General features: G+C 40.4%; 3 protein-coding genes across 3 annotated transcripts; 2 read left to right on the forward strand and 1 right to left on the reverse strand.

Annotated features, from left to right (window-relative positions):
- Positions 1 to 2627: 2627 nt before the first annotated feature.
- si:ch211-160b11.4 lies at positions 2628 to 6186 on the forward strand. Its single transcript, XM_044366295.1, has 7 exons — positions 2628 to 2685; positions 2775 to 2817; positions 3396 to 4481; positions 5124 to 5212; positions 5332 to 5472; positions 5637 to 5748; positions 5889 to 6186. The coding sequence occupies exons 2-7, from the start codon at positions 2781 to 2783 to the stop codon at positions 5954 to 5956; spliced, it is 1533 nt and encodes a 510-aa protein (XP_044222230.1). The 5' UTR covers positions 2628 to 2685; positions 2775 to 2780; the 3' UTR covers positions 5957 to 6186.
- Positions 6187 to 10700: 4514 nt separating this feature from the next.
- mettl21cb (methyltransferase 21C, AARS1 lysine b) lies at positions 10701 to 15113 on the forward strand. Its single transcript, XM_044364863.1, has 5 exons — positions 10701 to 10812; positions 12069 to 12201; positions 12410 to 12564; positions 12649 to 12766; positions 14416 to 15113. Exons 2-5 carry the CDS (start codon positions 12081 to 12083, stop codon positions 14811 to 14813), a joined length of 792 nt encoding a protein of 263 aa, XP_044220798.1. The 5' UTR covers positions 10701 to 10812; positions 12069 to 12080; the 3' UTR covers positions 14814 to 15113.
- LOC122991664 (rhodopsin kinase GRK1-like) lies at positions 15002 to 22142 on the reverse strand. Its single transcript, XM_044364854.1, has 8 exons — positions 21087 to 22142; positions 19409 to 20119; positions 18675 to 18802; positions 17791 to 17948; positions 16783 to 16866; positions 16545 to 16669; positions 16251 to 16452; positions 15002 to 16077 (listed from the first exon to the last, which is right to left on the reverse strand). Exons 2-8 carry the CDS (start codon positions 20102 to 20104, stop codon positions 15782 to 15784), a joined length of 1689 nt encoding a protein of 562 aa, XP_044220789.1. The 5' UTR covers positions 20105 to 20119; positions 21087 to 22142; the 3' UTR covers positions 15002 to 15781.
- Between the last annotated feature and the right edge of the window lie 22 nt (positions 22143 to 22164).

Raw genomic sequence — 22164 nt, forward strand, 5'->3', positions numbered from 1 at the left:
GACAGGTGAATGGTAAACAGAGGACTGGTGGATGGAAGGATGGTAGGTATATGGACGGTAGGTGGACTCACCCCTTGCTGCATGGTTTGCTGTTGTTTCCATGGCTCTAAGGAACATCTGTCTCACCTCCTGGATACCAGCTTTGAGCTCCTCCATCAGCCCCTGGGTCTTTGGAGGCCTCTCACTGCTAGGTTGCTGAGGTTGAAGCTCCTTCACCTTTGCTGTCACAGGGATGGGGTCCTTCACAACAGGTGTAGGTAGGGTAGAGCTGATGAGTTCAGCCTGGACCTCACAGACTCGGGCTCCCTTCATAGCAGCATTGCCTCTCTCCTTCCAGACTTGCAGCTTCACTGAGCTTTTCTATGAGGATTTCATCATTCACATGGATGTCATTTAGGTAGGGCCTCATTTGGAACTTGATTGCATCACCGAGGAACCCTGTATCAATGGCATGGAGGAACTTACGCTGTACCAGGTCTGGGCTGTAGTACTCCTCAGCCTCTCCCTCACTGGACTTCCACAGCATTCTCTCCTTTATCTCGATGGCCCTGAATAGGAACTGCTGTGGAGACTCTCTGGGTTCCTGGGTAATATTGGTAAGCCTGTGACATAAGTCAGTAGTGCTTTCCTCCTTGTAGTGCCCTTTTAAGATGGTTTTCAGCACTGACAGGGTTAAACCACTTTTTATTTCCAACATGTTTCATAGGTGGAGACCAGGGGTTACTGCTCTGATTACTGCCTCGACAATCTCAGCTTCAGAATATCCTTTCCAGAGACCTGAATCAATCTGATGGATGAGACTGGTGTAGGAAAGCTTATCCTTCTGACCTCCCTCTCCTATTTGTCCATTTATCTTAAACTCTCTCCAGAGAGTGACCTCTGGTATGGGTAGGTAGTGTGGTGTGCTGTGCCTGACCTCTGACTGTTGATGACTGAGAGAGGCTAACTTGTCACTCAGACTGTTGATTTTCTCCTCCAGGGTCCTGTGTGCCCGATCCTGGGGGTGCTCAAACTGGAATGGCTGTTCGGCAGAGTGGTCTAAGTGACTCTGTTCAGGGGAGATGTTAGTGTCCTTCCTGTTTCTTTCTCTCACCTCATGCACATATAAGAGAAGATGTCTAAGGTACTGACAAATCTTTTAATCGTCACTCTCCCTTTCCTCCATTTCTTCCAGTTTCCTCTCGACAATCTTAATGAGAGTTCTCTTTGTCTTACCCCCCTCAGCAGGAACAGAACACTTCACATAATCACATATGTTCATTAGCTGCGGTGGCTCCAACTGCCACATCTGAGCACAAATCTCGTCCATTAAATTATCCATGTTTGCTCTGTGTTCTTCTTACAGGTGTTACCCTTACAGCACTGATGGTAAGGATGATGGTGTGAAGATCTGGTTCGTCTCACTAAAAGTGGCTCTTGGTGATCTTGAACTGAAGAACTCACTCCGGGGCTGACTCGCCAAAATATGTTGCACCCACGAATCACACTGGACTCAGGATGAACATATTTGTTTTAAAAAAAAGATGGATGGTCTTATTCTGAAAGAATAAATGAAAACAAACAGTGACTTTGCTGGTCTTCAGTAGCTTCACTCTTTACTAAGTGTAACTGCCAACTGAAGAACACAGCGCCAACCAACCGTTTACACACCCAGATTTGTTCTCGTGCCTTTTCTCAAATCGGTTATGCTTTAAATTGTAAAGATACAAAATCAATATCATATGCATAAAATAACACACAATTGAGTGGGCAAATACACATTAATATCCTATATGTCACAAAGACAACTTTGACACAAGAGGCCCGAGATATACACTGAGAGGTATGGCACGTGTTTGCAAATCACAGCTCAAAACAACACGATTATCAGAGGGACATCTATAGAAAGCAACTGGTTAAATCTAAAGGCAGGTGGCTGACAGTATCAAAGGATCAAGGTGAAACAAACCTGATTAAGTGAATCCATGTTTCTTCTGAGACACGTTGCTGTGAGCAAATAACCTTGACACACACTAAAACCCTTGATATTGATACTCGTGGTTTGATTGTCACAGTGAACATATTACTTTTTGCTGAGCAGATGCATCCTCTCCTGGCCACAGACAGAAAATATAAAGTAATTTCAGGAGTTCACCAGTCTGGCCTATAGACTGAATACATCAATACACTTCAAAATGTTTAACGAGTGGGACATTTCACTGAAAATTACATGTCAGCTATTTCAGTGGTGATAATTTGACCTTTGTCCATTTCTATTCAAGAAACATCATCTCAGTATTTTGCACACGTGTCTAGCATCTGAAACTGATAAACATTAAAATGGTATACTGATTAACTTTTATTTGTCTCTATAGTGTAAGTGTAAGATAGTTTATTGTTTTGGATATGAATAGTGAATAGTTCTTTATCTGACTTTTCTCTTTTAGTGTTTACCTCTTTGGAAATTTGTACTTTCTACCCACTAAATCATTGCAGGGTGCTTGCCAAGAGGAAGCATAAGAGAAAAAACTTTGACAAGATAAGGTAACGGTAAGGCCTCCTGCTTTATGACTTACTGAAAAAGAAAATGAATATAATGGGAGGGACTAATGCTGTTCATAAAGATTAAGAGAACCATAAGAAAAGACAGATAAACAGCAGTCACGGAGAGGAGGACGCACATGAACAGGTGATAATAATTTACAGGTATAAGAAACATTTGACAGTAAATCACTGTCTGCAGTCTCAGGTTGCTTTAAATGACCATTCTGATAATTCACCTCTTTTTCATGCAGACCAAAATGAAGACACTGGTGATTCTCTCACTGGGCCTAGCAGGTAAGGGAAATGTTTTTGAATAGTGTGTTCCATAAAAGACTTCTTTTCAGTTTTAAATGTGTCTTGCAAATTGGTTCCGTTATAATTGGACACTTCTCCATTGCTGTGGATTTTGATCTCAGCAAAATTTAAGACTGATGTCATCTCATTGCAATTGGGCTATGAGCTTGTCACAACCATGAAGAGACCTTCTTTAGGAAAATGAAAAAACTAAAAATCTCAAGCAAATCAATAAAAAATATAAGGTAGTCATGTTTTTGTTCTTTCAAGTTCACAACATCTTCAAAGGTAAAGTTCAGCACGTAGAGATTCAGGTTAAATATGAGTTCACGGACCGAACACAATTTATAAATTAATCAAAATAGATACAATTAAAATGAGATACTTTCTTCCAACAGAAAGAAGTTAATGATTGATAAAACGTTGATTCTTGCAAAGATTCACAAAGGTCTTATCTCATATTCATGATCCTCTCCATATCAACATGATCCCAGTTGTTGCTGCATCATGAAATGATAGGTGCAGGTAAGATAATCTGCCCGATTTTGACAACAAATATTTTTATTTTCTCTTTGCAGTGGCTCTAGGACTGCCCGTGTTAGTTCCTGATGTAGTACAAAAACCTGTTTTGACTGAGGAAGAAAAGAACCCTTTGCTGGGAGATTCGGTTCCCGTGCAGGGTCATGTCGTGGTGGAGGATCCTGCGCCACAGGTCAGACTAGGCTCCATAGAGCAGCAGGAAAAAGTAGCACCAGACACAGACCAAAGTCCTCTGAATGTCCAGGTCAAAAAAGATAGCATTTTGGAACAAGAGGTTGAAGTAAAGCCAGAAGACAAGGTGGATTCAGAGCTCAAAACAGAGGAAGAAGTTAAGGTGGAGGGAGACGTTAAGGTAGATCCAAAAGCTAAAGCAGATACAGAAGTACACCTGAATCCAGAAGTTATGGCAGAGCTAGAGGTTAAAGTAAAGCCAGAAGACAAGATGGATCCAGAGCTCAACGTAGACCAAGATTCAAAGGTGGAATCAGAGGTTAAGGTGGAACCAGATGTTCAGTGGGAGCCTGAAGTAAAGCCGCAAGAGGTTCAAGAGGAGATTCAGATGGAGATGAACCATGACGAGGAGACTGAAACCGGTCTGGAGATTGAAGAAAGGCACATTGACATGGAGGGAAGAAACGAAATGGATGACGACAACATGTTTGAAGAGCAGCTGAGCGATACAGAGCAAGGGCTTATGGGTAGGAGCAATAATGTTTTAGATGAAAAACCAATCATGGAACTCGAACCCGAGACGAGAGAGGAGCACTTTCTGGATCAACAGGTCATGCCAGGTTCTGCTATAATGGATGAAGGGCCAGCGTTGGACATAATGGGGCAGCAGATTCAACCTTTAGGGCACTATTTCCCAAATGAAGAGGCTGTGATGGGGATGGAGCTTGCAAACCAGCGTAACTCGGACTATCTGATGATGGAGGGAGCAGGGAATGAGTTTGTCAGGGAGGAGGACTCTCCAATGGATGGCATGCCACTGTTTGAGGAGCCAGCAATGGAAGACAGTCCTCTGTTTGACGAAGGTGTTCAGAATGGTGTGGTGCCTGAAAGAGAAAATAGGACTTTGCTGCGGCAGGAAATTGGAAACCCTGTAGAGAGAAGATCAGCAAAAGGTAACGTAAATAAATTATTATGCATGTATACACACACTGGCTTCACTTATTACAACACTCACATACCCATATGTACAGTGAAATAGTGTTCCTCTTCTCCATACTGGCTGTGGAGAGATCCCTTCCTAATGCACTTCCAATGTAAAAATAAGGTATAAAGTTTGTTGAAGCTAATATGAGGCTTGAGCAGTCTGAGTTAGACAAACTAAGTGGATATCTTCCAAAGTTAAAAAATTCCCTCTTAATATTTCCCCAAAAAAGTGTTTCTGTGCTGAGTTGCAGCTGATGAAGAGTAATACAAAGATGGACTTTGGTACTAAAAAGACTGTGGAAGGTACCGACTTGGTTCAACTAACTCACACTGCTGAAGTCTCATATTAGCTTCAACTGAACTTAAGAAGTAAGTAAAAAAAAAAAAAAAAAAGCATTTTTACACCAAACAAGGATTGTGGATTTTGTCCCCCATTGATTGCATTGGAATCACTTTAGGAAGGGATCTCTGGACAACAGGAATGATTACAGGACCAAAAACGGTGTCAGTTTTCATATTGGCCTGTGAGTTTTGTTTTAAGATAGACTTGGAAAAAATGTGAGCCTGTCCTTTAAAGAGCAACAATAAGATGTTGTAATTTCCCTTTTTAGCCACAAGGCAGTGCTCTTGTCCTGGTGTGGTACTGGAGAGGAAGTGTTACCAGTTCTTCAGAGGACCAAAGAGGGCTTCAGATGCTGAGGTATTCACGCCTTCTCCACCATTCTGAGGATGCACCATGAAATCTTTATAAACTTAGACATCTTTAGGAATACACTAATCACTAATCCCACTATCACTGTGCTTTCTGTCCCCTTGCAGTACTTCTGCCAGACACTTTCCCCTGGTGGCCACCTGGCCTCCATCACAAGTCAATACATCCACAGAGAGGTGATGAACCTGATGTGGCGGCAAAACGGAGCATACACACGCTCCTGGATTGGAGGACTACGATATTTGGAGGTGTGTGTGGTATCAGGAAACGGTTGGGTCACACAGTAAATCTGTTGTTGAAAATTAATTATTATACACCCTAGCTTGACTGGTTTACATTAAATAACTGCAATAAAGGTAATAAATTACTCCTCCATCTGATTGCACCTCATTAATCTCCTGTTATCTGTCAGACTGGTCGCTTTATCTGGTTGGATGGATCCCCCTGGAGCTATGCTGATTGGCTGTCAGGGGAGCCCAATGACACAGCAAACGTGGAGGACTGTCTGGAAGTGGTGTCATTTGGTATGAGTCAGTTTGTTGTTTAAAGCTGAGCTGAAGGCACACACATATTTTTATTTATTTCTTCGACATTGAATCAAATATGAATATTGAACACATATGGGGCCACTGGATTCCTAAATGGCTGTCTGTTTGTCTTTCAGGAAATGGGAAGTTCAATGACTTCACATGCTGGGAACCTCAAGCATTCATCTGCTCCTTCCCTTATTAGTGAATATACAGTGTGCTCCTTTCCAATCTGCTTCTTTGTCTGATTTGATGTTGGATGCAGAGTTTGTTGCTTTTTTCTTTTGTTGTACAGTAAATAATATCTTGAAAAGCAAATGGAACGACACCACACAATGTCTTAAAAATCAGAACTCCTAAGCATATTGTACATCATATTTAGTTATGGTGTTCTTTGTTTTATATAATAAGATAATATTTTGTAAATAAAAACAGTGCCATATTTTGTTCTTGAGGTTGTTGTGATTATTTTGTGGAAACAAGTATACTAAATTGTTCTTAATTTAAGTATTGTCAGTATACTTAGAGTTTGCCATTTTTTATTTACTAATATTGTATTAATTATATATAATTAGTGCAATTTTAAATAATTGAAACACACTTTAGTGCACTTGACTGTGCTATACCATTAAGATGCAATCAAGTGTGCATAATTACAACTTTTTGTCAAACTCTGTACATAGATCATTCTGAACATTGAAGCTCAAACATCCAACTGAAGGAACAAGAAGAAAAACACATTTTTGAGTGATGGGATACTTTATAATAAGCAGTAATTGTAGGTGTGTTTTTGGACCTCACTTCCTAGAGATACAAACAGTGTTGCCTGTGTGACATCAACAGAGACAAAAAAACACAGTATGCCACTTCACACAAGACCTACCTCACCTGCTAGGCCTAGTGAGTTGAAGAGTGAGTCTGTTGCATTAGCTCCGCCTACCGTCTCAGGCGGATCAACCACGGCTGGATAAAGGAAAACGCATCACGTGTCACACATTGTGCGCCATTTGTGATTTTCCCTGGGAATGTTGCCACCACACTCAGTTCGTAATACTCATACTACTGCAAATGCGAGGGCTTTCATCAGTGGGCCATAGGCTCAGTCACCATTGTGTTACCACATTTGGTCATAGATAGTGACTTAAAAGACATTTATTTAATTGAAATTATAGCAGACTTTTGAGTACAATTAAATAACTGAAAATGTGGTAAGATTTAAACTTTACATTCTCTCTCAGTTAGAGCTACACTGTTGGCCGGCAGCATGAGGCCCTGCTGGGCTTTAAACGATGAGTGTTTACTAGTCAACAGTGATACAACCATCAGTCTGTGACTGACCTCCTGCCCATCCAGGACCCATACATGGCAAGCTCACCTCACTCAACCCCCAGAGTCCAGGCATTCTGGCTTATTTTGCAGGATCAGGGAACAGTCTCTCTGTCCAAGAGAGTGATCTGCTTGGGTGCCAAAAATCTTTCATGAGAGCCCAGATTTTAGATTTCATGTTCACCTTCTGCTGCATTGTTGGCTGAATGCTTGATAATGCTCTTCTGTCAGTGTGGCATCTAGACCCATTGAATTCCAATCATCACCTGCCCTTTGAATTACAGCAGATTAGCGCCCATTAAGTGATGTATTCACACTCGGCACAATGCACATGCGACTACTGTAAAGCCTCCTGGGTCTCACATGTTGCTGTGTGTGACTGTGACTCATTTTCCACTGGCCTACACAACCTTTGCTGACCTTTGGACATGTAGGTTAGGATTACCAACTCTAAGGTGATGACTGGCAGCTCTTTATCCTTCTATTATAATTGCTGACTGCTCCACACATACATACATCCACCACCATCATATACTCACTGCTATGAATATTCAACTTTTAGGAACACAATCTTTGATGTGTGAGCCTTGCAGACTCTACATTGTTCCCCTACCAGGAAATGTGACTTTTGCTGGATTTAGAAGATCACAGTTGCATGTGGATCTCCAGTCTATTCCTGGAGAGATCTCCAATAGCTTTGCTGCACATTGCAGGGGTACAAAACAAAATCATATTTTTAGACTCAGTACATAATCAGATCTTGTTAGTCATCATCTCTAAGAGCGTATAATTATGAAAAACGGATCGTCTGCCAAACCTTTCATACAAGAATTGAATAAAACCAAAGTGATTTTGGCAAAACAAGACAATCGGTGCACTATATCTTTATCATGTAGTGACTGAGAATTGAAATGGAGCAGGCAGGATTGCCAGAGTCCTGCTGCTCTGTTGTGATGAAAATCCTCTAATACTTTGACTGGCTATTAGAGTTGCTGTTTTGATGAGAGTGACTCAGTGGTTCTGCTTGTCATCTGTCAGTTCAAGTAATTTTCTTGCTTCATGCAGCATAACCAGCTGTTTACTGGCTTCTCTCTGTGTGTGTGTGTGTGTGTGTGTGAGTGTGTCCATGCACAGAGGCTTTGAATCCTCCCGACTGAGCCCCGCACAGCCAGGCTTACCAGCACTTAGTACAGTGGATACCTCTGTTTCCATGGTCAGCCATAACCTTTGCATTACAGGCCTGTGGGACAAAAACAGACTGTAAACAATGTTTACACCACAGCCTTTTATCGTGCAGATACATACCAGCACTAATCTGTGAGCATCATTCATACAGTATATGTTCTTCACACCGCTGTGATGACAAATAACAGAAAAAGAAGAATATATCGATATTTGGAAAGAGGGAAGAGAGCAACATTTGCAACATATTTCAAGAAGAAATACCTCCAGGTCATGACAAAGGTAGGATTGAACTTGGAACACAAGTTTTAGCTAGTTAACTAAAAGTTATTTATACTTTAAGTTGTAATCCTTAAGAGTCAGTTCTCGTTGATTTGACAACACTCACCACTACCAATAAAAACTTTATCATATATTATCAAAAGAATTATATTGAGAAGTAATTGCTGAATGTGTTGAATGGCTATAGCAGAAATAATGTTGATCATAAATAGTATCAAAATTTCATGACACTCTTAAGGATTATAAATTTAATATTTTTGCAAATCATTTTCCGTTACTGTTCTATTTGTTTCTGTATTTTATGAATATCATTAAACAAACTCCTGCTTGAGTTGTATTCTTCTGCCCTCACTCTGCGTGTCAATGCACAGCTATGCAGCGAGCTTAACACATTTCCGCTTAAGGTTGAAGACAACGGGTTGCCTTTGAGGTTTTCACTGGAAGCAATTATGAAACTGTGAAAACACTATTGAACAACAAATTAAATGATGACAGTTACACAAATCAGAAAAAGACTGTTACCGTAATCAACAGTCAGGCCAAAGTTATTATAAAATACAAATTAGTACAGTAAAAAGGAAACTGGATTCACAAAAGCATAGATTAAGTTAGCTGTCAAATTAAATACATCGCTCATGCCAGAAAGAAACAAAGTTAGCAGTAAGTCTTGAAGTACAGGAGCTGTTTTTCACTTGCAACTCTTAAATAGTTTTGCAGTTCACATTTACAAGATATCATACCTCCTCTCAAGGTGACACAGCTACTAACTGGTTTTTAAACTAAACTAAACTACTGTCACTCACTGTGAAGCTGTGTTTTTTAAAGTATTATTCAGTTACCTGAAATAAAAGCTTTGGCTGGCTGAATACCAAACTTGAGTCCAGAGTGTTTATGTACAACCCAGTCAGTAAGAGGTAGAGCATGCAGGGTAAGAGATGAAAGATGGCACATGTCAGGGGGATGAAGAGGGGATGGATAAGTGCTTTGTAAAGGTATTAAAGTCGGAGGTGTCAGTTCCAGGTCAGACCTGGGTAAACAGTTTCCTCTCTCTCCCGCTGATTGCATCAGAAATTAACACTATTCTCCATGGAGCATGCCAAGTGGCACACATTTATAACAGACATCATACAGATATGCAAATATGTTGGCACACTGCACAGTGTGGATACATTTTGTCCTCAAATGTCTGCTACAGTCCTACATGGTGTCTGGTTCATTGAGGATGAGAAGGGGGATAATGTAAAGCTTACGGCAGATGTCTCACAGAGGAAACACATTTTATCATTCTTAAAGGAAAAACCGGTACAGGCCTGAATGCCGGACCCCTATAGTGAGAGGATCTGGTGGCTCTGTTATGCTGTGGGGGGCATTTTGCTGGCATGGTTTGGGTCCACTTGTCCCGCCAGAGGGAAGGGTCACTGCAAATAATACAAAGTTGTTCTGAGTCATCACCTTTATCCTATGATGAAACATTTATCCTGATGGGAGTGGTCTCTCCCAGGATGACAATGCCCCCATCCATAGGGCACGAGGGGTCACTGAATGGTTTGATGATGGTGGTGGAGAGCGATGTCTAACATGTCCCATAGGTGTTCAATTGGGTTGAGATCTGGTGACTGTGAAGGTCATAGCATATGATTCACATCATTTTCATACTCATAAAACCATTCAGTGACTCCTCGTGCACTATGGATGGGGGCATTGTCATCCTGGAGGAGACCACTCCCATCAGGATAGAAATGTTTCATCATAGGATAGAGGTGATCACTCAGAACAACTTTGCATTATTTGCAGTGACCCTTCCCTCTAAGGGGACAAGTGGACCCAAACCATGCCAGCAAAATGCCCCCCACAGCATAACAGAGCCACTAGATCCCCTCACTGTAGGGGTCAAGCATTCAGACCTGTACCAGTTTTTCCTTTAATTTGTCACTCATCTGTATATATATATATATATATATATATATATATATATATATATATATATATATATATATATATATATATATATATATATATATATATATATATATATGATATACACACTGACAACAAGGCTGGGAGAGGTTAGGGTCACGTATCTCTCTGTCAGACATCATAAAGCTATTTCTCTACCTCTGTCGCTGAACTCTGACTGCCAGAGACCCAGAGACCCCTGCCTCACTCAGGGGTGTGTCACAGACGATGCTGCTTCTATAAACACAAGAACACAGCAGAGAGAGGGACAGTCACAAACAAGAAAGAGGGATAAGAGGCCACTTCTTCATCCAGGTATGTTGAACACATTCTGTGGGGCAACATGCTAAAAGCATATGGGATAAATACATTTGCTGTTATTTAAAAAAAAAATCAGTGAAATCAGTGTATCATTACTTTGATACTACACGTGATTTTTTTTAAATAACTACTTTTAAATGACATCAAATAGTGTCATGCATGTTTGTATAGAAATCCATCAAAATATGATGTTCATGTTAGCTAAATAGTATGTAGAAACTGGATGTGTCCTCTGTATGTAGCTTGTTGACCTGGGGAGGTTTAACCAATTCAATTGGCTTTATTGGCATGAAAGTTTCGAGAACAATGTTGCCAAAGCATCAAAATATAATTTGTCCAAACATTTGTTCCTTCTTTCACTGAATGTTTTACATTGTAGGAGGAAGTGCATCTCTGTCTCAGTCTCACCTGTCAAACAGTGACCACATATTCTGTTTTCTTTTGGTTGCCATGATATTTTGTGTCATCCTTTTTCGCCAGTTTGTGGTCACTGAGCCTATATTTGGTTAGGATTTGTCTCTGCTTTCTATCTCAGTAGAGACAGTACAGAGATATTCTGCTTATTCATAATCTCTTTTTAGGGCCAAATAACATTCTAATCTACTTTGGCTTTTAGTTTCTTCTTTCCAGTGTTCCAGATAGGTTTCTTTACATGGCATTATAATTTGGTTTACTCTGATTGGTGTTTGGAAAGCAGTGTGGTGTGTTGTGATGATGAGTGTTTCTGGGCTCCAAACTGGAGTCCAGTGTAAGCCAGAGGGACTGGTGAGACCAAATCTAGTTTATTCTGAATCCACTCCAACTTTTACTGATCTTAAAATAAGTCACAAATACACCAGTCATTTAACAAGCACACTAAAAATAAACACAACTTTAAGCCAGCGAATCAAGAACGATGCAAATGTTTGTGACAATCCAAATTCTGGAAAAAATGTGTCATCAACACTAACTGAGCAAAAACTGTAGTGAATGCAATTTGTGGGACATTTTTTTTGACACAGACATTATCATACTTGTCAAAATATAGTAAGGGCAGAGTTTTTATATATTTACATCATGCAATTTGGTAGGTTTATTTGTTAATTTTTAGAGGTACAGTAGATAAACTAAGTTTTGTATATACATGTCTTAACTTTTTTTTCATGTTGAACTGTTATTTTAAACGTCTTAAAACATGATCAGAAGCAAGAACTGCAGCTACACTGCAATGGTACTCATGTCACAACAAACATTTACTTTACTTTCAACAGTACTTAGTTCTCATGGAGCGACTGTCCTTAATCAGCAAACCTGTTCGACAGAATCATCCTGAAAAGGAGAGCAAGGAGAATGGTGAGATTCAGGATGGGAAACTACAGGTGGAGCAGAGAACCACAAAAGAGGGTAAATTTGGACTAAATAGTTGTGTCATTTCAAAGTCCAAACTGCATCTACTGCATTCTGTTCTTCCTTCAATAATCTAGTTTTTGAGTTGCAGAGGCTGAACATGATTCAGATTTTTTCTCAGAAGACTCTCAGTAGATTTGTTACATGAATCTGTGCTGTAAGTCTGCAGAATTCTAATGTGACTCCTCGTCTACGGTGTTAACAGACCACAAAGTGATGGCAGGCGAAACTTTGAACAAGAGAAACATCTGGGAGCCAAGTCTTTACTACGCATTGGGAAAGGAGTCCTTTTTTTTCGCTGGTCATGACATCAGCATCCGGGAGTCTATGGATACTTATGGCGCTCTGATCTGGCCTGGGGTATGCCTTGCCATGATGGTGTGGAAACTAATTCAGTGAATGAACCGATTGTTACAGATATGATAATGACAATTTGTTTTGTAGGCCATAGCTTTGTGCCAGTTCTTGGAGAACAACCAGCAGCAAGTGAACCTGATGGATAAGGCCGTGCTGGAGATTGGAGCAGGGACTGGCTTGCTCTCAATAGTGGCAAGTCTACTTGGTAAGTTTATTACGATAATGAATTCATTTGTACTTCACATAATATGTTCTCTATGTCCTCTGTAATCACAGGTGTGTTGGACCAAGTCATTGTTTCATAAGTCACCAGTAAGTCTGGTCGGTGAACGTAAGTCATAACACACTCTTCACCAAATATAATGCCACTGGATGCAAAAACCAGCAACAAAAGATTGTTACATATCAAGAGAAATATCAAATTAGAATTGTAGAATTAGCTTTTTTACTTGTGGACAACATTGACATTTTAGCCTGGTACTGAACTCAAGGAAATATCAGGAAGTCACTACAAAACACTGGGATGTATTGTTTAGGGACCATGACTATCCACACATACCAAATTTCTTGCATTGCAAACAGGTCACCAGACCTACATTATTCATACAGTAGAAATATATGTGTTCATTTATTCCCCATGAAATAAAACATCTTTTCATGCAAAAGAAATCAATGCAAGATCTCTTCCTACAGTAACTCATCCTTCTCTTTCCTCCTTATCCCTCTGTCTCTTTCAATAGATCACTTAAAGAAATCCATATTTATAGTCACTCATTCACTGACCTTCCAAACAGACCTAGAGTTTAAACACTGGCCTGAATGTTTCTCTGTCTGTAAATATACTGCCTACATTCTTCAGTTTTTTTGGCTTGGTGAGGTGACCATGGTCCAAGTGAAGTCACGAATCAGTGGTGATCAAGTGAAGTTGCAAGTTTTATCATCCAATTCCTGACTTGGGTCCACATCTCCTGATAGCATTTTATAAACTTTATAGTAAGTACGTTTTTTCATTCTGTGGCCTGTAGGATTTGAGACTTCTGAAAAGACAAACTTAGGGTACACACTTGTAATCATCTAAAATACCACGTGTATTCACATTTAGAGAATAAGGCTGGTGCTATTATATTTTCTTCTCATTGTCAACAAATCCCATGAAAAGTCCAATACCAACAATGTCTCAATCCTTTAAAAACTCTCTGACTTCCCTTCTTCTGTGGCCATCAGCCCTGAAAACATTGGTTCCTACTGAAGATGTAAATCTTTAAAAACAAGTGTAAAAAAACAAATGTATAGTTTCATTTTTAAAAAGGCTCTAACTTCCTGAAATAGCTATGCATTGTAGTTTTTCACAAATGCCACTCAAACAGTTTTAAATTGAGTATTTGTTGGGGACTATTTTCAGTTGCAGATTAATACACATTAGGTGCATTCTTTGCGGCAGCAGGAGGGTTTATGTGGGATTGATTCAAAATAAACTACAGTGCCCACGTTCTTTGTAATGAAGCAACTAGCTAGCCAGTGCAACTGTGTGGCTCATTGATGTGTTTTTAATAGTTTTTGAGCTTTATGGCACAGTGAAATACGCTAACCAGGCTTCTTCTACCCTGGCAATACTTGTTAGTGTGATATGTTGGTTTTAGCCTTCTTATGTCTCAACTACATGAGTTGTAGTGTTAGCATGTGCATCAGATGGAGCTATCTCAAGCTCACAGAGATGATTTTAGTGCCAGATCTCATTATATAACCCACAGCACTGAGTGAGATAACAGAGGGGCCAGTCACCAGAAAACGTTGGTGTTCTCCTTTCAAAGTTTCTGTCTATGGGTCTATCATTCACTCTCTGCTCTTTTCCAGGTGCCCAGGTGACAGCTACTGACCTGCCAGACATCTTGTCTAATCTGACCTTTAACCTTCTGCGAAACACCAAGGGCCGTGCCCGCCACACTCCTCAAGTGGCTGCCCTCACCTGGGGTCAGGACCTGGAACGAGACTTCCCCTACCCGTCCTACCAGTATGACTACGTGTTTGCAGCAGATGTGGTCTATCACCACAACTGCCTTGAGGAACTGCTGAAAACTATGTGCTACTTTTGCCGACCAGGAAGTCGAACAACGCTGCTGTGGGCCAACAAAGTTCGGTTCCAATCCGACCTGAACTTCACGGAGTGCTTCAAGAGCAGCTTTAATGCCACACTGCTCTTTGAGCTCCCACAGCAGGAGGTGAGGATATACAGCGGCACAGCAAAGGAATGACACAGGAGTTTCAGGAGGGGGAGCTTCCTAAGAAGTTGATGGTTTTGTGATGATCTTTATCACTAAAAAAATCTATTTTTAAATCAATACAGAAAAAAGTCTGGTTTTGTTCTGTGTTTACATGACATTCCTGGACATGGCTATAACCCTTGTTGAGCAGAAAGCAGAAATGAAGTTCCTGACTCAAATTTCCATTTCAATAAGCTATTTTATTTGCCAGTACTTTTCCATACATTTGATATTTCTGACTTAACCTTTGATCAACAATTTGTTTTTATAAATAAATCGATTTGCTGTTAACACTTCTCTTACATTCAAATTTGTCTCTAACATACATAAACCTCTATCAAAAGTGCTCTGCTCTTGGCTATTCGTGCAAAGAGTCAATTATTAACAATGAAATAAACACAAAATGTTTTCCAAAAGCATGAAACTGTATTTCTGGTCTCTCTGCTTTTGGTAATCCAACAGCAGCGTTTAATTTAGCTGAATATAGTAAAAACTAAGACAAAGGAAACTATAGAATTTTCCATTAAATGGAAGACATACACGCTATAGGACCACATATAGGATAGAGGAAAATAAACAGTTTAAATCAAAAAGCATTACAATAATTCAGCACATGCACATACAAAGAGAGAGGGGGACAAAGAAGGAGAAGATGAAGAGAGTGTGAGGGAGGGACAGTGGTTTTAGAGCATAAAATGTCAAGAAATTTCTTTAACACCTACAGTACATCTATGCTTAAGTCCATTCAAGGTTGAACATCCACCTCTGTTCTATCCTTGTTGTTTCCTGTGCCCACCAAGAAATGTTTAGCGTCTCAAACTGTTGTAATTCTGCGATCAGAAAGTTCAGAAGAGACTGTCTGTCTGTCCTGAGTATTTGAGTCTTCATGCCACATGTTCTTGAGAACCGAGAGTCTTTACACCGCATGGTTGATTTGTTTTCAAGGTGTCTCAATGACTCTACGATGTGCAGCAGGTTGATGACTTGTTTGGTGGCTGCTCTAGTATAGACTCCCTGCGGAGGTCGTTAGGGACACTGCCTTCAGGACCCCAAATGTTGAGCTCTCCATAAATGCCCATATCAATCATCTCCTCTTGCCAGGGGATGGGGATATTGCCTGAGGAAAACTCATCAAAAAAGGTCTTGTCTGGATCCTCCAGGTTCACTCCTTTCACCGAGGAGAAAGCTCCGACATCATCCAGACTTTTAGCATACACCACTTTAGGATCAGGTACAAAAGGAGGAGGTAGGATTCCTGGAGAGGTGAGATATGGAAACTAAAAATCACTTCAAAGTGTTGGAGGATTGAGGCAATTTTCAGGGTTTGATTGAATCAGAGACAAAGTGCTAAATTATGACAATATATATTTAAAGTTATAGATGTGATACACAGCTCTAAACAGGATAAGTATGGAAAAGAGATTGTACCTGCATTCAGTTTCCTCCAGTTGATGTCACTGAAAAAGGGGTGCGCTCTGATCTCATCACAGCTTCCATTCTTAAAGCCCATCCTCTTATCAACCTCTTTAGCGAGCAGCCCATCACAGAGGGACTTTGCATGCTCGCTGAAATTCTCTGAATAGGTCACCACTCGGTTCAGGATACGCTCTTTCATTTCCTCACGATCAACCTGACCAGAAGACAAAAAACCTTGTGTTTATTTCACAAAGTTAGCCTTTTGTGCACTGGGTAAATAAAAGACATCAATAAAATACAACTAACCTTCTCCCCCCTCTCTCTGAACGGGTTCTTAGCAGCCATGAACTCAAACAATGTCACCCCCAGAGTGAAGTAGTCGACTGATGTGTCATACTTCTCCCCTTTCAGCATCTCTGGAGACATGTACCCTGCAAGAACCAAAGGGAAACAATAGTGAAAGAAAGTTCTGATTTACTGTGAAAACAGTAGAGTAAATATGAAATCGCTTATTCACTACTAGGCAGAAACAGATGAGACGCACCCGGTGTTCCAGCGTAGCCTTTGGTCATCGTTTTGCCTTCTTTTAGCTCCACAGCAAGACCCAGGTCAGATATACGCACATTGCCTGATCAATGACATGAAGATATCTTAATAAGCTATTTTTGGCTGGACCGCAGGGACCAGCCCTATAAACATGAATATCTGTCCCTGTCTGACTGACTGAGTGATGAAGATACACCAGTGTAAGGGTCAGAGCCAATCAGAGGCAGAGTAGGGGCAGGTCTTCATGGAATGTGGGTGGGGGAGAAAATAACGCGGCTGAGTAGATCCATCTGCAGATGCACAGTACTACACAACACACCCACTTTACTACATGACACACCCACTTCGCAGAGCTGCCATCTTACGTTGGTTAGGTTGGTTAGATTTAGGCATGAGGAGTGCAATGGTTAGGGTTAGAACAGTGGTCACCAACCCTGCTCCTGCAGAGCTACTGGCCTGCATGTTTTGGGTATCTCCCTACTCTAACACACCTTATTCTAATTATTAACTCGTTATCAAACCCTTGAAAAGCTTCAGTGGTTCGATAACAAGTTAATAATTACAATCGTCTGATTCTAATTATTAACTCGTTATCAAACCCTTGAAAAGCTTCAGCGGTTCGATAACAAGTTAATAATTACAATCGTCTGATTCTAATTATTAACTCGTTATCAAACCCTTGAAAAGCTTCAGCTGTTTGATAACAAGTTAATAATTAGAATCAGGTGTGTTAGAGGAGACACATGCAGGGCAGTAGCTCTCCAGGAGCAGGGTTGGTGACCATTGGGTTAAAATATCAGGGGGGTATGTCGAGAAGTAAAGTGGATGTGTCGTGTAGTCTGCAAGGCTGCAGATAGAGCCTTCTCAACACTGTATCTGTCATTTCAAATGGAAAGCCCTCTAGTATTTCATACATGGTCCAGCCATACACTAGGTTTTGTCCTAGTGTTTTGACTTTACATGTACACAAAGACATTTTTTTGTAGCAGTGACTAATGATTGTTACCGTCATTATCTAGTAGCACATTTTCTGGTTTGAGATCTCTGTAGATGATTCTTTTCTGGTGGAGATGCTCCAGGCCTTGGATGATCTGAGCGATGTAAAAACAGGCTCTGGGTTCGTTAAACCCTGGGTTGTTCTCGTCCACCAGGTAGACATGGTACCTTCCAGGAAGAGAGAGCAGGTGTGTCATGTATTAAAAGGTTTGTGATCTGTGTACATGTACAATATTATACATGTCTTGCATGCTCATTTGCTTGCTAGAATAATGGTATTAACTGTGAATATGACCAAAATTATGTGCACACATTAAAATCAGATTATTAGGAAACAGGGTTTTTGGGGGGACCAATATGACTTAAAGGATAAAGTATTTTTGTTAATCTGTAGTCTAATTGTGATTAATGCTTTTAATGAGTCATACAGAGCTTGAGCTTATTATCTAAATTCACTTCTAGCCCTCTGTATGCAAACAACTGTGTGACAATGGTTGTTGAGAATAACAATTTAAATGTTTGTGAAAGCCAAATTTGCCTATCAAACTACATATGATCCATCCCATTGCAATCCCACTGAAATTAGGAACTAACATTCTGGGATGAATCGTGGCACATTGGTGTGATTATCAAATATATCTCCCGCTGATATCACAACTGACTTTTGCTGAAATTACAACATTGCTATCACATCAATTTTTGGGTCAACAGCACTTTTTCTGTTGACAATGGAGATGTGGAAAAGGTATTTCAGAAAAGTAAGTTGTGTTTGCCAGTTATGTCTGTAAATAAAGTAACTATATAGTAAAAAGTGCATGGGGAGCATGTGAAACAATGAGTACATCTGTTCGTGTTTGTGCTTTGAAACAAGAATTTTTCAGAATGTGAAGTTACTTGAGATCTCCTCCATTCATGATGGTCATGACCAGACAAAGCTCGTCCTTTGTCTGGAAAGCGTACGCCAATGACACAATGAAGCGACTGTGAACCTTCTCAAGAATCCTCTTCTCCACCATTGCCCCCTACAGGAAAAATTAAGAAAGACAATTTTGAAAAATAATGCTTTGAAGGGGGAAAAAAGGACTTTCCCTGCATGTAGGTGAAGAAAAATGTGGTGTGTGTGTTAGAAAACAGGTTGAAGCATTTTAAAAGAATGACCTAAAGACAAGTCAAGGGCAAGATGTAACTGTGCCAAGGATATCCATTCAGAAGAGCTTTTCACTAAAGCTCCCAGTAATCACTCTATCCCTGTCTCAGTGTTTAATACTGCAGGCTAAAGCCAAACGAGACAGAGGCAGGGACAAATATGATTAGCACCACTGCAGTCTGCTCACTGCTGGCTTTTCTTTCCCTGGAACATAAAGCCGGCAAAAACACCTTTTTTAATCACATCACTGCATGAATCTTAGTTAAAAGATCATGGTGTTTCCCTGAAATCTTATTATAGGAAACACAATATTGCACTCCAAGTCAAAATCAAAGCTTTTTTTATGAAAAGTGAGGACAAAGTTTTTCATTTCTGATCATCCAAACAATTCAACTGAAATAAAATACTTATCTACTTACTGCAATAATGCCAGACACTGAAAAAAGTAGTCTGTATTTCCTTTAGACAATTATTCTCTCACCTCATAGCCTTTCCTCTTCTTCAGCCTCTTCTTGTTGAGTTTCTTACAGGCATAAAGTTTTCCGGTGGCCTTCATCTGGCAGGCAGACACCTCCCCAAACCCACCTTTCCCGAGCACACGGAAGTCTAGGAACCAGTCGTCATCCATGGGCTGCATCTCGAGCCACTTCCATTGTAGGAACCTCTTCAAGTACATGCTCTCAAGGAAGAAAGTGTAGGGGGCCTCTCGCAGATAGTCCAGCGTTGTGGCCAAAGCTGCAGAGAACAAGTCATCCCCTGCAGCCTCCTGGTTTTCTTTCACTTTGGCTATGATGTCCTCAGACAGGAATGGGCAATAGTGTTTGGCAGAGGAGTCCATATAACGCTGGACAATCTTTGAGGCCTTGTTTACCCTTTCAGAATCCTCTGCCAGGTCATAGGCCTCGACGTCTTTCCACAAACGGCAAGCCGGGACATAATCTTTATTTGCATTCAGGAACTCCCTAAAGAGGCGTTTGCCAATCGGCTGGTCCACACAGACTGTGTCAAAGGTCAAATCCAGGGTATCCTTCAAGTCCTCGCACACGGTGATGTGGGGCAGTTTGAGGCGAGAATGGTACTTCTTATCCCGAGCTGCTGCATTAGAGCCATCAATGCTTCCACGAGCATTGATGTACGCAGAATTTGCAACCACAGTGGTCAATCCTCCGATATCCATGTTGAGGGCAGATGACTGTTAGGCAACGCAGAGGGGACACATTGCAAAGAGTGAAGAGAGTGAGAGGATAAAAGCTGCAAACTACTGTGCAGGAGTGAGGCGGATGAAGGGAGAAGCAAGGGTGAGAGAACAGGAGACAGAGGGTGATAGATCACAGAGTGGTGACAGAGGGAGCATGAGAGAGAAATGAGGACTTGAGGCTGGTGTCTGAGCACACTTTGAGGACTGTACCACCCTCATTCACATGGGTGCACATTACCCCCACCCCTCCTCACACACACACACACACCTGACTCAACACCTTTCAGTAATCCATTAACACCCTAATGCCCCAGACAAAGTGTGCGAGCACATACTAGAACAGAACAACACAGGCAATGTACGCAGCTGGAGTTTCACCAGTCAACAAACTGAAAAATCACAATTAGAAGTTACTGAAAATTAAAGATAAGTAAAGGTTTGTTAAAGCTGTGTCGTTTATGACTCATTGGGAGACTTTCAGGTAATCACAACACATCAGACTGATTCAATTACTATAAACCAGATGTCTTTATTTTCTTATAATACATATTCAAGCCTTGTTTTAGATACTCTGTCTAGTGGCTGTTGTTAAAATATGTTAGATATCCCTTTAGAAAAAAAAGAGGCTAATGGACATGTATTAACTTGTTACGTTGCCATATGGTTTACTTACTTAGTAAAGGCCACAATAATGTCAGACACTGGAAAAACTAATTAGTGCCCACTGCCTGCAGCGCATGTTTTCTTTTGGTCCTTATTGGCTCTCCATGTCAAAAACATTTGGGCACACCTGATAAACAATGCCAGTTTCAATGTCAGGAAGAGCCCTTGAAAATCCATGTCTATATTAAAATGAAATGCTAATAGGAATAAAACTACCACAGTATAATGTGAGGCCCAATGGCACTGAGCGTGAAAGAGCATATAAGTAGTGACAGTTATTGACATTTTGTTCCCTCACCTCATGGTTATCCTCGTCTAAAGTCTTCTTGAGTTTCTTACAAGCATCTAGTTTTTCTCCGGCTTTCCTCTGACACGCAGTCACCTCCCAAAACCCACCCTCACACCGAAGTTTAGGAACCAATCTGCATCCACAGATTCTCAAATCAGCAGGGCCTCTTAAAGGGGCACTCCACCCATTTTAAGCAGTTTGCTTGTCACAGTACTGCTCAGCCTGTGAAAACAGTTGTAAAATGTCTTCTGTAGCTCTGGAGGAGCTTTGTCAAGTCTGAGAAAATTAGTTTGAGCTTGGAGACTACAAATGTATAACAAACTGCATTGCAAACTGGGGTCATCAAGTTTAAAAGATGTGCACACATACATCAAGGGAGGTCTAATTATTTCTCCGCCCTCCCAGATGCATACTAATTATGCTTACTTATACCTGTGAATATGCTCATTATTACAGTTGGTCTAATATTTATTTTACATGTGTTTGTTCATGAAAAATCAATGTGGTCTAAAAAAAGTGAGTTGCATTGTGGGAAATGTGGGATCAAGTGTTTTTAGAGTTTTAAGCCATACTAGAGACCAAAAATCAGGATATCTCCACCTCTGCTGCTCTAATATTAAATTGCTGTAATATCCCTTTAAAGACACTGATCCCTTCACCAGTGGATGGATTGAGGGATACAGCAAGAGCTGCAATAGTTAGATTAGTTGATTAATCGATCGACAGAAAATGAATCAACTATTTTGATAACTGAATAATTGTTTCAGTAATTTTTTAGGCAAAAATACTAAAAGTTTGCCGGTTGCAGCTTCTTGAATAAGGATTTGAAGCTTTTCTGTGTCATATATGATAGTAAACTCAGTAATTTTAGATTGTTCATTGGAAGACATTTGACAAGCATCTTTCACTATTTTCTGACATTTTATAGACAAGATGATTAAGAAACTAATCAGCAGATTAATCAATAATAAAATTAAATTAGTTGCAGCTGTTGTGAAATTTTAGAAAAAGCCTGACATGGTGTTCTTGACATGAATCTGAGAGATGATCTGTACCTGCCAGCTCCTCAGATTTGAAATATGTGAAC

The sequence above is a fragment of the Thunnus albacares genome, chromosome 11 (assembly GCF_914725855.1).
Source record: "Thunnus albacares chromosome 11, fThuAlb1.1, whole genome shotgun sequence".
Lineage (NCBI taxonomy): Eukaryota > Metazoa > Chordata > Actinopteri > Scombriformes > Scombridae > Thunnus > Thunnus albacares.

Bases quoted from the DNA above. Each gene is read 5' to 3' on its own strand.
- LOC122991664 (XM_044364854.1), bottom strand. From the start codon at position 20,104: ATGGATATCGGAGGATTGACCACTGTGGTTGCAAATTCTGCGTACATC. The intron at 17,949-18,674 runs GTAACTTCACAT...TCTTCCTGGAAG, and splicing joins ATGAATGGAGGAGATCTCAA to GTACCATGTCTACCTGGTGG. The intron at 16,670-16,782 runs GTGCGTCTCATC...TGGTTCTTGCAG, and splicing joins AGGCTACGCTGGAACACCGG to GGTACATGTCTCCAGAGATG.
- si:ch211-160b11.4 (XM_044366295.1), top strand. From the start codon at position 2,781: ATGAAGACACTGGTGATTCTCTCACTGGGCCTAGCAG. The intron at 2,818-3,395 runs GTAAGGGAAATG...TTCTCTTTGCAG, and splicing joins TCTCTCACTGGGCCTAGCAG to TGGCTCTAGGACTGCCCGTG. The intron at 4,482-5,123 runs GTAACGTAAATA...TTCCCTTTTTAG, and splicing joins AGAGAGAAGATCAGCAAAAG to CCACAAGGCAGTGCTCTTGT.
- mettl21cb (XM_044364863.1), top strand. From the start codon at position 12,081: ATGGAGCGACTGTCCTTAATCAGCAAACCTGTTCGACAGAATCATCCT. The intron at 12,202-12,409 runs GTAAATTTGGAC...CGGTGTTAACAG, and splicing joins GCAGAGAACCACAAAAGAGG to ACCACAAAGTGATGGCAGGC. The intron at 12,767-14,415 runs GTAAGTTTATTA...GCTCTTTTCCAG, and splicing joins AATAGTGGCAAGTCTACTTG to GTGCCCAGGTGACAGCTACT.